The sequence below is a fragment of the Pelodiscus sinensis genome, chromosome 21 (assembly GCF_049634645.1).
Source record: "Pelodiscus sinensis isolate JC-2024 chromosome 21, ASM4963464v1, whole genome shotgun sequence".
Taxonomy (NCBI): Eukaryota; Metazoa; Chordata; order Testudines; family Trionychidae; genus Pelodiscus; species Pelodiscus sinensis.
The window spans coordinates 25,302,838-25,319,752 of record NC_134731.1 but is presented as its reverse complement, the minus strand read 5'-3'; the positions used below and the strand labels follow the sequence as shown (position 1 = coordinate 25,319,752).

At 40.2% G+C, this 16,915-nt stretch overlaps 1 protein-coding gene across 1 annotated transcript in view; it reads right to left on the bottom strand.

Annotated features, from left to right (window-relative positions):
- The window catches only part of ZZEF1 (zinc finger ZZ-type and EF-hand domain containing 1), a 92,156-nt gene that overhangs the window by 22,346 nt on the left and 52,895 nt on the right, over window positions 1-16,915 (bottom strand). The window contains exons 32-44 of the mRNA XM_075904370.1: window positions 16,227-16,388; window positions 15,509-15,638; window positions 15,110-15,248; window positions 12,413-12,578; window positions 11,596-11,855; window positions 9,620-9,792; window positions 8,788-8,962; window positions 6,560-6,696; window positions 5,395-5,672; window positions 3,687-3,861; window positions 2,424-2,556; window positions 1,766-1,962; window positions 883-1,002 (exon numbers count right to left, since the gene is read on the bottom strand). Coding sequence (XP_075760485.1) covers window positions 883-1,002; window positions 1,766-1,962; window positions 2,424-2,556; window positions 3,687-3,861; window positions 5,395-5,672; window positions 6,560-6,696; window positions 8,788-8,962; window positions 9,620-9,792; window positions 11,596-11,855; window positions 12,413-12,578; window positions 15,110-15,248; window positions 15,509-15,638; window positions 16,227-16,388 — 2,245 coding nt within the window. The remainder of the gene's footprint in view (window positions 1-882; window positions 1,003-1,765; window positions 1,963-2,423; window positions 2,557-3,686; window positions 3,862-5,394; window positions 5,673-6,559; window positions 6,697-8,787; window positions 8,963-9,619; window positions 9,793-11,595; window positions 11,856-12,412; window positions 12,579-15,109; window positions 15,249-15,508; window positions 15,639-16,226; window positions 16,389-16,915) is intronic.

The following is a 16,915-nucleotide window of genomic DNA, read 5'->3' as shown; positions in this document are numbered from 1 at the left end:
TATAGCGTTAACCCATAAGCTTTTGCTTATTGGTTAATCGACTACACTATTACATCCCTATCAGGTACCTTGGAGAGCTACTGATTGATTTAATTGAAAAATTAAATTGAAAAATAGCAAGGAGACTTTGGATACTACCCTCATTAAGCCTCTTGAAAAATCCCAGATTAAATCAATTCAACTAGGGGTGGCACGTTTGCAGAAATGTTGGTGGTGCCCAGAACTCACACTGCTCCCCCACTCAAACTCCCTTCCCCTTCCAAGGCTGCAGCAGGGCTGTGGGAGGTAGTTTGGGTTCTGGGTGCAGACTCTGGGCTGGGTCAAGCGACTGGAGTGCAGGAGGAGGTGCAGTCTCTGAGAGGGAGTTTGCTGCAGGAGAGGATAAGGAATTGGGCTGTGGGAAGGGGCCTGGGATGCAGGCTCTGGGCTGTGGCACCCCCCACCAGATACAACTCCTAGGCCAAGGAGTAAAGGGGATTTCCACATGCTGCTACTTACATACACCACTCCCAAAACTTCCCATTGGCTGCAGGGGTGTTCAGGGTAGGGGCTGAGCATGGACACACACCTGCCCCAGGCTGCAGGGACGTACCAGACGCCACTCTAGCCTTGCAGTACTGCTGGTGGTGGTGGTGGCGGCATGGTGCCTTGGGCAGTTTTCAATCACCTGGGGGTGGCAGGTAGAGCCAGGGGAAAAGACCCAGCTCCGAACTTTGGTGGAGTCAGGCCCTGGGCCAGGAATATTCCTGGTGCCTGGACACCACGGACCAATAATACTTGTGCTGGGAAAAAAGGAATTTAATGTGCAGTGAAAATGCAATATCTGGAGCTTTTATACAATAGCTGCTCTGATTTTTCACAAAATGTTACTTATTCTCTTACCTCCAAGTCTCTGAGAAGCCATGTCTTACTGAAACCAGTCCCTTTGCTGCACTTCTTCACCAGCAGTTTAAGTAAGCCCGAGTGAAGAAATGCTGCTTGAGTCTCCTCAAAACCATGAGTCTGTGAAAGAGAAAAAAGTTACTGTGGGAGGCACCTGACAATACACAATTCCCACCGTGCAGAACCTTCCTTATGAGAAAAGTAAAAGTGTATTCTTTTAAATATTCCAGCAAAATTTATCCTGACTCTCATTACTCACGAGATGTGTAACAGCACTACCATCTCACTGCTGTTAGTAAACACTAATTTTACTGTGCACAATGACAGAGGCCAGATGAACTCATTCAAATATGATTATTTTTCCCCCGCAGTTCTGAGAACACACCACCTCCCCTCATACTTACTTAAGCATCCTCATAGTCAGATTTAACACAGAGGAAGCTGGATCAAACACATGCCAACAATATTCCTGAAACTACTCTTCTGAGCTGTGCTCAGCCTCTATGTGCAGAGAATGCAAGAGGTCAGGTCTGACAAGTGACCTTGACTATTTTTTAATATTATGGTGATGCCTAGAACCTCTCAAGGATCAGGTTCATCCAGTGTTCCCTCTGAACTGGGCGGCAGCACAGCTTCTCAGGTGATTAATCAGCCCCAGCCAGTTAGTCAGCTCTGAGCAGAGCCCTGAACCTGACTGGGTGGGGCTGATGAATCACCTGTGAAGCTGTGCTGCCCTGCAGCTTAGAGAGAACACTGATCAGGTCCCATTATGTGAGATTCTTCACAAGAATGTCCCTGATCCAGAGAGCTCATGGTCCTCACTTCACACTTTGATGTAGCTGGTCGCTGTCACTGTCAGAGTCACACACACCCCCCCTCTCACCTTAAGTGTTCTGTACAATCCTTTAAGAGCAAGAGACAAGACCCAACTGGCTTCCACTGCTTCTGAATAGCTACTGTCCAGGCTGGTCTGCAAAAGGTGGCTGGTTATAAAAGCAAAATGCTGGAGATACTGTCTCAGTTGGGTTTGGGATTCAGCGCTTTCTTTTTCATATTTCTGAACCAACTGGTAGTCTTTTACTGGAAGAAAAAAAACCCAGTCATGTTAGAATTTTCTCTAGGCTCAGTATCCTTTGTATTATTGTAGTGTTTGGGGGGCCCCCAGTCATGGACCAGGGTCCCATAGTGCCAACTTGTACAAACACAGAATAAAAACCTAAGGCAGTACCTGTCACGTTAACCTCATAAAGAAGTACTGTTTTGTGTGGTCTGTACACCAACAAAACAATAAGAGAAATGTTATATTCTGTGCACATTTATAAAAGCAATAATAATATCACCTGGTACAAGAATATCAGAGTTTAACAGAAACCTAAAAAACCTGATCTGATTTATGGGGAGAAGTCAGATATATTTTCTCTAGGGACCCCAAGTTCAAAGCTGTGTATAAAATTATTTAATACAACTTTAGGCTTTGGAAACTCATAAGAGATATTGTAAGGAATATCATACAATTCTTAGATATAAGAATGTCAAGGCACCTGTTTTCCTTTTCCGGGTTTTGATGTCTACGACAACTGCCCTGCTTTTCTCAGTGAAGTGCTTTAGGATGATTACATTATGAGGCTCATTGGCATTATCCATGTACACTGAGCGAGTTCCCATGCACAGCACCTGCATTAGCAGAATAAAGTTAGACAGAGGACTTCAGTTATCAGTATAACAACTTTATTTTTACTTTATCTTACATACTTGGTTGTATTTTGTTTATATTGGATATCAAAATTATTTAATTATTCATTCCAATATTTGTTGGTATTTAGAGATATGCAATATATTTTTGTAACAAAATACCTCAGATGCATATTAACGATATTCCAGAGACACATAAAAAACACCAATATAGAGGAAAATAGCTTGCATTATATTGTTATAAAAGCCCTTTATGTTCAATTAGGGATGTCAACAAGTAGTTGACTGTACGATTAACCAACAAGCCTAGGTTTATCGGTTAATCTGGATGATTACTTGCATCCTCCCCATCCCCCACTGCCTCTATCAGCCAGCTCCCCCCAGCACTGGCTCCATGGTGCCTCCTGCTCTCCCGCCAGGCAGCAGCGAGGGTAGGAGGGAAGAGTCAGGGGACACTGACACAAAGCAGCAGACAGAGGCTGGTCCCCAGCAGCCCCTGTCCATGGGGGGCTCTGCCATGAACAGAGGATGCTTCATGTCAGCCTCCCCCACCCAACATCAGCTTCTGTCTGCAGGGAGCTCAGACCCCTATGGACAGGGGCTGCTGCCTCTATCAGAGGCAGCATCGTGAGGTGGCAGGCAGCCAGGGAGCTGGTTTTAAACTGATTTCTCTCGCAGACAAGCTCCTGCGGACACAGGCAGTAGCACAGGGTAGCAGGGGGCTCCCCCAAGAGTAGGACCCAGATCTCACTGGCTGCCAGTCCCACCCTCAGGGACTATTGAATAGTCATGTAACAACAGAGATTTCATGCAATGACAAGACTATTCAATTAACTGATATCTAATATCTCTATGTTCAGTGTTATGCTATTCCAATTTCAAGTTGCCCACAATTAAATGTATCCAAGCAAAAACCAGAGCTATGTAATTATATTGTTTCCCATTAGACAAAAGACTACAACCAATGCTAGACACAAAAGATGGACTTCTCAGGATGAGGCTTTGAGTTCTGTGGCATTACATTTATGGCATTAAAATGTAGCTTTGAATGTTGAATATTAAATTTTGTAATTATAACTCAAATCATTATGCATTTATCAGCATTCAATTACCTCTGGAAATCCAACAAGTACCAATAAGGTGAAAATATTGGTATGTTTTAACTGGAAGGGCAGCTGCTTAATACAATGGTCTGTGAAAGCTGCGATCACACTATGCCACTGTGTAGAAGCGTTCAAAGCTCGAAGAATATCTGCCATGGAGCATGACCAGTCCAGACCTACACGGCTAGGAAACAAAGTTAGATTGTGTTAGGCAGCTTGAGCGCAGACTGTTATGCAGCTATTCTCCCTCAAACACCAAAAACACTATTATGTTATTTCCACGTTTTTTCACAGCACTACTTGAGCCTTTGAATTCAGATATATAAATGCCCTTAATTCTATTCATTAAATGATTTTTTTTAAAAAATGGAGAATACTTAAAAATACTTAGTTTAGGACTGGGAATTTTTTTTCCTTCCTTTGCTTCTTCTTGCACATGAAGAAGACAAGCTTGGGGGTGTGGTCTTATTAAATAATCAGACAATTAAGTCTACATTTTGATATAACTGGATGCCAAAGTATCTTTACATAATGCCCAGGACCCTGTATTTCCTTGATTGATTAATCTCTTCCTCAGACCAGTATAGTACATAACAGCCAGTAGGACCACACAAGTTCCAAGACCAGAGTCCCAGTGGAGGGCTGGCGCTTAGGAGCCCTCCATGCCGGCAGGGAAGCAAGAGCTTGGTGCATAGCGGCAAACGACTAGATACAAATTTCAATCTATGGTAACATGAGACTTGGAAGTTGGCAGATTTCTTGATGTACAGCTTGTTCTGGAATCATACCTGGTATTCTATTTGTGGCTGTACTGATATTCAAGAAGTATATTTTAATGCTCTGCTAAAATGAAATGGATTCCGCTAATCAGAGATTCAGGCCTGATGATAGAACAGTGAAGGCTGCAGGCTGCCTGGCAAGGGGCCAGCAGTGGGAGCTAGTCAGGAGGCTGGGCCAAAGCTGGAGAGAACAGTGGCAGGGGAGTCAGAAGTGACTTCCCCATGTCCAGCAAAATCCCTCATCCTGGACCGGTCAGGTCCTGAGAGTGCTGGAGTGAGGCCCAACCTATAGATTATCTATGTATTCTATCTTTATATTCTGCATCCTTTTCTTAATGGTTTTTTAACTTTTCCAATCCCTCTTCCCCAGTAAAAATAATGGAATAATAATTAATCCAATATTTAATAAAGGATGCTATTTACCTTCAAGTTCCTCAAGTGTTTACGTCAAAGTACTGAAGAATGTACCTTCAAAGCTTTACTATTTCTACCTTAATGAAAGACTTTTCTACTTTTTTAGACTCCTCTACAAAGACAACTCCTTCTATCCTCCACTATAAGAATTGCCTCCCCATTTCGTTCTTTCCAGCTTGTCCATTTATTTTTTCCTGGACTGAGGGACATATTGGAATTAGGAGGAGAAGGAGACAGGTCACACCAAGAGTTCAAGAGTGAGGACTGGCCCTTGGTTTTTCTCTAAGCCCCAAAATCCTACCTTTTCCACAAGTGTGTCCTATATTAGCCCCTTGAAAATTACCCAGCTCCCAGTTGATTGCAACATAGGACCCGACCCTAAGAGATGTTGACCTTCAATAGGAGCCCTGGCTAATAGACTCTTTTCTGGACAGGGCTCCAAAATTAACCCAAATCATTCTTCCCCTCCTCCTGCTGTGCATATAAATCAATACTTATTTTTAGAGATGAACATTAAAAAGCACCTGTTTAAGCATACTGCTCCCAAACTGAACAAAAGATGAGTAGTCTTCCAGCCTTCTGGCACTGTAGACCCATCTCCTCCCGCAAACAAGCTATGTTTGGCTGAAAGGACTTTAGTCACTGCAGCATCGACTTCTGCGGGCATAAGTCTCAAAATTAACTGGCCCAGAAGACCCAGGGTTAAATGATAGGTTTCATTTAAATGGCCAGCATTGGCGATTACAACCTGAAACATCAGTGGGAGGATCTGTTCCAGGTTAATCAATGAGATTGTGCAGCCCTGTGAATAAGAAAAAAAATCTCATTAAAACAGTAAACACAGCAAAACCTTTAGTCATAGTTGTAAAACATAAAATGTATTTGCTCAAATTCACATTCAGTTACTCAATGTTCAGAAATCTTCACCTTTTGGGCTGACATTTCCAAGCCTTGTATCTACATAAAGGAAAAAAAATTGAGGGAAAGTTCTTCAGCCATGCAGGAGGGAGGAAAGAAAACAAATTAATCAATTCTGAACTTTTGGTATGCAGAAGTGAACTCTGGCATGGAAATAGCTCTGGTTGGGAAGATACTTCCATTGTTAAAAAGAAAAAAAATGCTCATGATTTGAGAGTTAAGCACGTATAAAAGTTATATTGGATCCAGGCAGTGAATTTGTTTCTAGCTAAACTTACCAACTACACATGCAGAAAATAATATAGAAAGAAATGAACTGCACATTGATAAACCATATAGAGATCCATCAGAACTGGGGGAAAGGGCTTCTCAGGCCCTTGCAAAATGTTTAGAGGATAGGGAAAGAGCATGTAGCCGCTTTCAATTATATTTGTTTTATATTAAAATATTTTTTCCATAAAATCAGATGGGGAAAACAAGGAAGGGAATTTACTCTGTGGTAAAAACTGGTGCATAAACCCAGAGCAAAAACTGTAACACCAAGTTGGGCTGATTTAAGGTTCAGCCAACAATTTAAAACAAAAATTGAGGTTTAGCTGATCATTGGTGGCTAATTAATAATGTAACAAAAAGCAAAAAAAAATTTAACATTAGCATTTTGATACAAACTAGCAAAAGAGGCGCTAAAGTTATTTCAGCTTGAATTTTGCCTATTGTTGTCATCAGTGCATTTCACAAACTGATGGAGGGGGGATTGTAATTCATTCTTACAGATTTGAAAGGTGGTAACATAGCTGCTAGCAAGCCCAGAATCCTCTTCTGAGAGCATTCAGCAAAGACTTGCTCCTGGCTAGGCATTAGAACTTTCTCAGCTTGCTTTTGGGATGAATCCTCTGAATTTTCAGCACCTGTGTTTTAAACAAAGTTAAAAAACAGTAAACTGTTGAATGTAAGTGAAAATTTAATATTTGAAATCTGAAATATAAATAGACACACTCAATGGGTTTATCGACACAGTGCATTAGTACCTGACATGTTAGAGTGGTCTAGAATTTACATCTTGTTGGTGGGCACTATAGCTGTGTCTATACTGCGAGTTTTTGCGGCAGAAAACATGCTAGTTAGGGACTCATTAGCATGAGTCACGATATCTTTACCATATTTTCTGCCATTTCTTTTTGCGCAAGGCGGTTTTGTTTAAAAAAAAAGCAGTGTAGCAGCTTCCGTTTTGCACAAGATCCTTATGTCTCCAACAGGCATAGGGATCTTGCACAAAAACCCTGTAGCGGAAGAGGCTACACTGCATCTTTTTGCACAAACCGCTTGCACAAAAAAAACGGCAGAAAATATGCTAATGATATTGCGACTCATGCTAATGAGTCCCTCATTACCATATTTTCTGCCGCAAAAAACTCGCAGTGTAGACAAAGCCTAACTGGCCCTGCTGGCAGGCACTAAAAGTTTCCGACTGTGCATGAACATAGTTTTGTTCCAAACAATACTACATTAACATATCTTTATGACAAGCCCTATATCTGATAAGATGTCTTAGAGACAGACTATTCAAAATAACCTTGTTCTGATTAGTATATTCTCCTCCAATATTATCAACCTTATTTTGGATTACTAAAATTAGAACTACTGCTGCAAATATGATCTGAATGGGTGGAATGCTGGCTTTTATAAATACTGCAAGAAGCATTTAACTTCCAAGTTAAGTGTTCTTTAGAATACTGACTGCTAAAACTATGGCACATTTGAAAAGAGTGGGTAAGAATAGATGGAAAAAAAGACACTAAATCAAAAGCTCTGGTTTTAAACCATGGGATGAGATGAAACCATATTTTTCTGAAGTATTTTTAAATATTTTCCATGTGCTTCAGCTTCCCACTATACTGTGCACTGCTAAACTGCTTTCAGGGCAGACCTAAGAGAAACAGGAGAATGATAGATGTGCCTGTGTCCTAGCTATCTGAGTGGACTGAATGGATCACTAGAAGGATTTGTGAAGGCCAATCCATATCAGTGGAAAACCTGAAAAGATAATGGAAAGCTCCCATCACCACAACATTTAGCACCCAGGAATCAATCAACCCAGAGGAAGGGGCTTTCCTTGGCTTCTCAGCAGAGTGCATGAACTCCTCATGGCCCTGCCTGGAGAACAAAGGACAGAGGTGACCAGCAGGGAAAAAAAGAGTTGGTTTCTGGAGGAGGCTGGCTGCTCTCCCCTGGGACTGACTCAGAAGACATGAGAGAGACAGAACCTGACATGGAGTTCAGCTTTACCCTTTATTCCTCTATGCTAAGCCAAAGACTTCCAATGCTGTATTTCAGCTAACTAATAAATTCTACTCTGATTTGAAAATGTTGTATTCCTAAACTGTGTACAAGTGTATACAGGAGTCTCTCTCAGTGGGACTTACTGGACAGAGCTTACAGTATATGAAGTCATTTTATTCCACAGCTGCCCCCCATTTCTTTTTCACTAATGCAAAGATCTCTACAGAAATCCAAAAGGAGTGAGAAATGCATTTGCAGAGGTAGTTGTAATTACAGGATTCCTGTTAAGTCACTTTTTCTTTCTCCTTTGAGAATTGCCTCTACATATCTCCACTTTAAGAAATCCTTTCTAGTTTTGAGTGTAAAAACAAAACTGACATCATGAAAACATTGGCTTGTAATGAAATTGTTCATTCCTTGTCAGTATAGCCACACATAGATAACACTGTGCACGGGACCTTAAATCTTGTTTAAATATATTCATATCTACATCTAAATTAATCATATTATATAGGGGTGCCTTTAAGCCATTATTTCATATTACACTGACCACAGTTTAGTTTTAAAAATATATAAGCTGTACTTTCTAGTCAAGGAACCGACTGCCATCCTACATGTAACCACTGACATTCTCAGCAATTAAACAGACACTTAACTACATGTATTTTAACACCCCTACTGTGGAGTATATATAAGTTGGATGAAATTGTAGCTCCTACCTGGAAGACATAATGATATGCTATCACCTGCAGAATTAAGAGCCAATATCTCTGAATCCTGTCTCAAAATATCTTTCTTTGTTAAATGAGCATTAGAAAGATTGTTTTGGCTTTCTTCTTTTTCTTGTTTATTTATAGAAGACTGAATTTCACCAAACACATCATCTCCTTTCCCCTAAAACACAACAAAACAAATGTACCAAGAGATTAAAGAACAATTTAATTCACTGAGTTAATGCCATGGAAAGAAACTGAGTGGACATTTTCAAATGGTTAAAAAAAAAGAAAAGATATAAAAACCCTTCAATTGATATATTTCATGCTACATTCAAGCCTTAAGTTTCAATATACAAAGTGAAAATTATACATTTTTCCCCCTCTCTCTCTCTGTGCGTGTGCATGTGCGCACGTATGTGCGCATGCGTGTCTATATATATGGGTGCAACATATATAAAGATTATCTTGCATGGAAAACTATTTGGCCTATGAAATCAAATTGCAACAAATTACCAAAGAAAGCTAGCACCCTAATAAATCTATTAGTTTCTAAGGTGCCACAGGACTCCTGTTTTTGCAACAAAATTGTAAGACTACAGAGAGGCACTATTTCCCTGCATCCACAAAAACTAATTTAGGCACACACAGCCCATTCAGAGGGGAACTGTTGGTTTGTCCTCACATGCAGTTGTGAGGAATCAAAGTCACCTTCAAAAAAGTGAGGTGACCCAGTGATGGAGGTATAACATGCTCACCCTATATCTGTTGAGGATAATATAATTAAGTTGATGCCCATTTTTTGTATTTTGGAATTTTGTAAAGAATCAGTACTTACATTGCAGTGCACAAAAGAGCTAGTCCTTGGCTTTTTATTAGTTCCCTTGATTACTTTATCCTTGGCATAGACCTCTGTAGTGCCACCTATTGGAGGGCTGACAGAAGTGGTCTCATTCTCTGAGAGAGTTTCACCTTCTGGCAACATGCAGAGGAGAGCTAAAGCTTTCAAACCTGATTAGAAAAGATTACAAAGTCCATGTAAGGATTGGATAGTAAGACATGTACCTGTTTACAGCCAAAAAACTGAATAGCAGTCTACTGACAAGGAACTGCAAATCTCTCTAGGGTTGCCAACTACTAGCTTACTATCCGATAAGTAAATGTTTACTGGATAGTCGACACTAGTCGACTAGTTGTTTCCACCCCCACTTACTGCTTCTATCAGACAGAGGCAGCGGAGGGGGGGGATAGGGGGAGAAGGGATGCTTCAAAGTGGCAGCACCAAGTGCAGCCTGGGGCCAGATCCTGGGCTCCACGTGACACTCCCACTTTGAAACACTGCTGCAGCCTGGGACCAGATAAGGAGTCCCCAGCTGGCCCTGAGCTCCCTGAGGCTTTGAAATGATGTGGGAAGCCCAGGGCCAGCAGAAGACTGCTTGAGTCCCCCTCTAGTCCTATGCGCTCCCCGCAGCACTTTCAACTTTGAAGTATAGCAACAGCCCTGGGTCTGTTGCTACACTTTAAAGTCCGAGGCGCCCTTATCGACTAATGGAATTGTTGATGCAAATTGCATCAACAATCAATGACCCAATTAATCTAAATTCAACATCCCTAAATCTCTCATCAATATTTTACTCTCAAATCTCAATACTGAGCTAAATTTGTCCAGTATTTTGCACCATGTTAATTATATTCTTTCATTAGAAAATGGAGCACATTTCTTGTTGCATTATCCAGTGGAGGCAGGATTTTCTATAATAGAGGAACATCAGGATAAAATTTAAAAAGATAAAAAAATCTTAGGTACCAGTACTCCAGGTTATTAACACTGAATGATTTCTAAGTATTTAATTTACTTTTCATCTTATAGGTACTTTAAATATTTGAACTTGCAAACTGCTGTACATTAACCAATAACCAAAGGCAGTGTGGAAACTGGTATAAAATGATACTTGTTTTGCTGATAACAGTTTTCAGCAACATGGTAGCTGCTAGCAAGAGACCCAGATATGGTAATCTATACAGTATAAAAAAATTCTAGGGTTGTTACTCTGAAGTGACCAGAACCACCTACAAACATGGCTGAGAGCTTAGAATACCACCAGGATCATTCATCACTGGTATTTACACTCAGTTACCATCCAATTTAAATTCTCAGCCATTTCCACCCTTTTATACTTTATAAATTAGATCTGTCAGACAAAACAAGCTCTCTCCAAGTTTAAAAAATAAACAAAACACACTTTACAAAGAGCTGTATTTTGCTACCCTATCACACTGAGCACAATCTTACTCTGCCAGAAGGTCTCAGTGAAGTCAATGGGATTATTTCTGCAGCACATTATTTCACCTCATGAATAAGATTAAAAGTATCGGGCAAATAAGTGCAGGTCAAAGAAGCACTTTTCCCCCCATGTCATTTTTTTCCTCTCTCAGGGCCCCTGTAAACAAGATAACTGGATCCATATCAGAACCAAGAAGTGCAGCCATCTTTGTTCGTTTTATGGCATGTAACAGGGACAGTGTGTCTTTTGGAACTGAAAATTTATGGAGAAGTTGTCCCAGTATATTAATCTAATTTTCTTAAGCTCTCTGGTTTTCCATCACATGCTTCATTATCTCTGAGAATATTGTTACTCACTTAGAAAGCAGATATAAATCATTCACTATACTACTGAATGCCGAGTAGCATCCCTCGAATATTAAGCTAGCTAGGCTTTTCTTTCCTTATAAACTGCAAAGGGACTAAACAGAGGCTTTGCACTAGGGACATTCTAACAATTATTATTTCAATAAATGGAGAATCTGGGTCACCTTTTCCATGCTGTGCTTTCATCAGGCAGTCTCCAATGAGCTGTATACATTGATGTTGCAGAACTCTGGCATGACTGAGAATTTGCGAATCCAGTTTCTCCTCTACTTCATCACCACTTGCCAAGTCTGCACAGTAGAGAGTCAAGGCAGCGAACAGCAGCCAAGAATAGTTGTGGATATAAGGTTGGATGAGTCTCTGTCGGTCACTGATTCGAATGGTCACCATTGGATATATTGTGATGCTATGAGTGGGAAGGTGACTGAAAGAAGGTATTTACATGTTAAAACTCTAGTTTAAATGCAAGTTTTCTTTCTTAGAAAAAAAGGAAGAACAGAAAGCATGTTTCAAAATTCTGAACTGCAGATCCTCATGAGGCATAAAGTCTCAAGAGCTGTGTTGGGCTCAAAGGGCCGCTGACGATTTATACTAGTTGAAGATCTGCCCCTAGGACTCCAGCTCTATAAATCAAATTTACATGAACAACTTCGGTAGCAATTTTGGAGTCATGGGAGTAATAAAAACAAACCACCATATGCATAAGGAGATCTTACTGATCTTCTAATACTTCTGGGTGGTAAATGCTTAGCCCTACAAGCTGTGAAAGATTTGTAACCAAATTACTTGGAAGTTTGGGGTAAGATATGGAGATTAAAAAAACACTTCTGCTGAACATTTGCTACTTTTCTCCTACAGACAATAATTAGATACTTTGGGGTCAGAAACAGGCTCCCAAGGAATGACATTGGAGTGTCTGTAAGTGGCCCTAATTACTGTTCTTGCCCATAAGCTGGTGAGGACAGAATCAAATACCAATACCTGTCAGAGTACTTTTTTGCAGAATAACACCCATAGCAAAGATCAAAGTCATCACACACATTGCAGTTCATCCGGCGACCTATAATATCCCCTTTGCAATGATCACAGGCATATTCCATGTTAACCATTTCATGGTCATCCTCATGACCTTTAGGTTTAACTCCACCTATATAGAATTAAAAAAAGTTTGCAACTGCAATGACCTTTGGGTACAATATCTATATCTTCCTATTCTTTTCCATAATATAGAGTAAACATATACTTGTTATTGTTATTGAATAGATGAGTACACATACTGATTAGAGAATTCATTTTGTCCCTTTAAGCACCATTAGATTAAACCAATAGAAAGCAACATCTGATTAAAGCTCTGGTCACCAAAGTTTTGCAAGCAGTGAGGGGCAAAAAAATAGGGTCTAGGAATTATAAAGGTACACTGAAGATGCAGGGAGCAGTTATATTACATTATAGAAACTATTTTTTACTATACAAGTTAGCCTTCCTATAGGATCTACAGTAGTTGTGCTTTATGAATTGAATCATTAAGCATGAGAGGGATAGCCATGTTGGTCTGTAATTTTAAAAACAATGAGCAGTCCTGTGGTACCTTAGACACTAACAAACATATTAAGTTAAGAGCTTCCATGGAGGAGTAGGGAGTGGAAATGAGAGAGAGAGAGAGAGAGAGAGAGAAACAGTTATTGTAGGACGAGTGTTAATGAAGCTAATTAAATCAGGTTGGATGTGTTCCATTCATAGCATTTGTTGTGAAAATGCAAAATACAAAGTTGGGGGAAATTGCCTTTGTAGTGAATGATTAACTAATTAATACCTTTCTTCAAACTAAGGATGTTAAGTATCGATTAATTTACTAGTCAAGTAGTCCATGGAATTTCCATCAACTACTCAACTAGTCATTAAGGAAGAGCACTTAAAGCACTCACTTCCTGCTCAGGCTGCAGCACAATTCCCAGCTGCTGCGCTGCACTCTTAAAGGGACAGAGCGGAGCAGGCGTGCAAAGATGCTGGCTCATTCTCCGGTCCCCCACCGGGTTTCAGGACAACCCTCACGCTGTCCTTCTGCATTTTTAAAAGGGTGGCTTATGCTGAGACAGACAAGCAGACAGGCTGCCGCTCCTGAGTCCCTTTTGAAATGCAGAGAGGCAGCATGAGGGTTGTCCTGAGACCCAGTGGGTGACCAGAGAATGAACCAGCGTCTTTACATGCCAGCTCCGCTCTGTCCCTTTAAAAGTGCAGGGGAGGAGCATGATCGAGTAGTCGATAGTGCTACCAGATAAGTTCCTGCTTATTGGGTAGTCAACTACGCCTTCACATCTTTAATTCAAACCCAAGTTGATAGTGTCAAACTGGTAAATTGGGGCGGGGAACCTCAGGCCTGTATGCTGGAGCACACATCTACTAACCTGGGTCCCCTTAGGCTCTGGTAGGTGAATGTGAGGAGTGTCCTTCTCAGATGGGGGCCATGTGAGTGAAGATTTATTTGGAGGGGTTTTTTTTTCCCTTTTCATTTGTGTGAGACCCCCGATTGATTTTTCTGTGGGTTAACAGCCCCTGACCCAAAAAAGGTTCCTCACCCCTGTTTTAAATGAACTCTGGTTCAGCCATCTCCCTCTGTAATTGGGTGATCGTTTTCCAGGATACATTGACTATTGACACTGAAGGGGTTTAAGCTGGGGGCTGTAGCAATGACCTACACTGGTCATCACACCTATAGCCCCCAGCTTAAATCCCTCCAGCACATCATTGACAATTTACAACCTATCCTGGAAAACAATCCCTCATTCAGACCTTGGGAGACAAGCCAATCTTTGCCTACAGACAAATGCCCCAACCTGAAACAAATATTTGCAAGCAATCACACCCCACATCACAGTCACATTTGCCCAAGAATGTATCCCTGCAACAATCCCCATTGCCAACTCTGTCCACAGATCTAAACAAACTCCACCATCACAGGATCTAACCATATCAGCCACAACATCAGGGGCTCCTACAACAGCACTTCCACTAATGAGATGTGCCATCAAGTGCTAGCAACAGGAATAGTAACACACATAAACCAGTAGTAGAACTTTTTAACTTCTCTGGACATTCAGTCATGGATTTAAAAGTAGCCATTCTTCTACAAATAAATGTTACCACCCAATTACAGAGGAAGACAGCTGAATCATCAAGGTCATTCACGTCATTCTCTTTTCCAGCTCACTGTGATCCTTCCATAGAATATAGTAATATGATTGGCTCCATTAAAACTGATTTAGTTTATGCCAAAAGAAATCCACACTAACCACATTTGGTTATTTTTTTTTTTAAGGAGACAAATAAAACATAAAATTTCTCCTTTCTTTTATTTTTTAACTCCATGCCAAATTCAAGTTCAGGTGACACTGGCAAGTATGAATCCTACAAGCACTTGCAAATTCAAAGTCACTCCTCTAGTTCTACTTATGTTAGCGCGCCCATTAAAAAAAAAAGCACATGATTCATACATATAGTATAAATTTAGGCAGGTGTTTCTCAGATTAGAAACAGGCAAAATTAGATGTGTTAAGATTTTAGGAAATTTCCAAAAGAAAAATCTTTCCCTTTGCACGCACATTAGAAATTTTCTATGAAATGGGCAATCTGGAAAGACACCGTTTGGGCTCTAGAAGTATGTTCTGACAAGAACCTTACCTAGAAAGCATGTTTTACATAGATCCATATCATTGCATTGCAAACAGCGGTAGCGATGCCATGGTGCAATCTCATCACAACCATCGCATGATATGTCCACATTCAACAGGTCACAGTAACGAGCAACAAACATATGCATCTGGAACAATAAATGGGCACAATTTACAAGTTGAATCTTTCCTGGTTTCAAGAAAGCCCTTTTTAAAAACACAAGAAGCAATGTTCCCTTCGGCAAGAAAGCATGAGGAGATATCTACATGTGCATTTCCAAGGGCACAAAGGGGAATTTGGTGCCCAACTCATAGAAAGCCAGTTTAAGCTCACTGCCTCTCTGTGCCTTTGAGAGATCTCCCTCCCCCCCAAACAAGCAAGGAGCAAGAAAAAAAGTCATGAGGTCACCTTTCTCTGCTTCTCTGGGTCAGCTTGGGCTATCTTTTCATACCAAGTCTCAAACATTATGTCCTGACATTCATCCATCCACTCAGAATTTTGCTTGTAGTCTGCAATTTCATCTTCTTCACTCCACTGACTAAAAAAAGCTCAAAATGAAGTTTGCTTTCAAACAAACTTCTTAATAATGCACACTGGAATAGCTTATTTTAAAAAATTAAATTAAGATAAAACCCACTAATAAGATAAGATCCTGTGTGTCATCTAAAAACTAAAGTGCCACCACAATATTCTAGAGACCTTCACCTACACAAAGAAAGTTTTAACAACACAATCTAGGAAATCCAAGCTCACAGAATTGCTGCTGGGTAATTACGACAGACTAAGAAAATAATGACTATTTCCAATTTAGAAGAATCTGGCCAAAGGCAAAATGGCAAGGTTAAAATGAACATACACTGAGACACGTAGATTTGATGCTCATGACAGAAGAGTAAGAGGACCACACCTATCTTGCTGGTCACTTGCCAGTAGTGAGATGCTGCTTGGCAATAGTCATCTTAAAAACAAATTTCTGCTAGTTCTAGATGTTGAAAATGGGACAATTTTCAAATGTATCTATTCCTCATCTGTCTTCACTACTTGTTTCAAAGTTCAGAGTTCATTCTTGCAAAAAAACTGTTTTAAAGCTTAGCTCTGAATTAAAAAGATAGTCTTCATGACTTACCAAATCACACTGTCATGAATACTTATGTTTTCTTGTGACATAGTCATAAGGAGAAGTGGTAACTGTATATCAACAAAGAAGGAAAGATCACTTGGTTCCCAGCTCATATCCAACAGGTGAAGGAGGGATGTCTGCACACATGATAAGGCAGGTAGCAATGATCTAAATAAATTGGGAAGACCATGACAGCTTTAATCTGAAGTTGAAGCAGAATAATTTTGGGGAAAAGATCAAAATATTTATGACTGAAGCCTTAAAAAAGTTAGTGCGTCTTACATTAAATCAACAGTAGAACCTTACTTTGCTAACCCACAGACTTTCAAAACTCCAGTACTTCTAACCAAAACATTCATTGTCTCAGGTCTGGTCTACATTAATGTTTTGTTATTCTTGCTAAATATACTACAGTACATTTACTAGTGTAGTGTACACTCTGCAGTATATCAGAGTAAAAAATTACATATTTGTCAAAATAAATTAACACATTTTCTGAGTTTTATCCTTGTCATTCCTAATTAGCAAAATTAAGTAAAAAGTGATTTTCTGTATTACAGTAGCATCAAAAGGCCCCAATAATAATAGCCCAACCTGTCCCTAACAGAATTTCCACTCTTGTTTGAAACAAGAAAAGAAGAGAAGAGGAAAATAATAGGAGGGAAGGTGAGAAGGAGGATAAAGGTAACCTAATA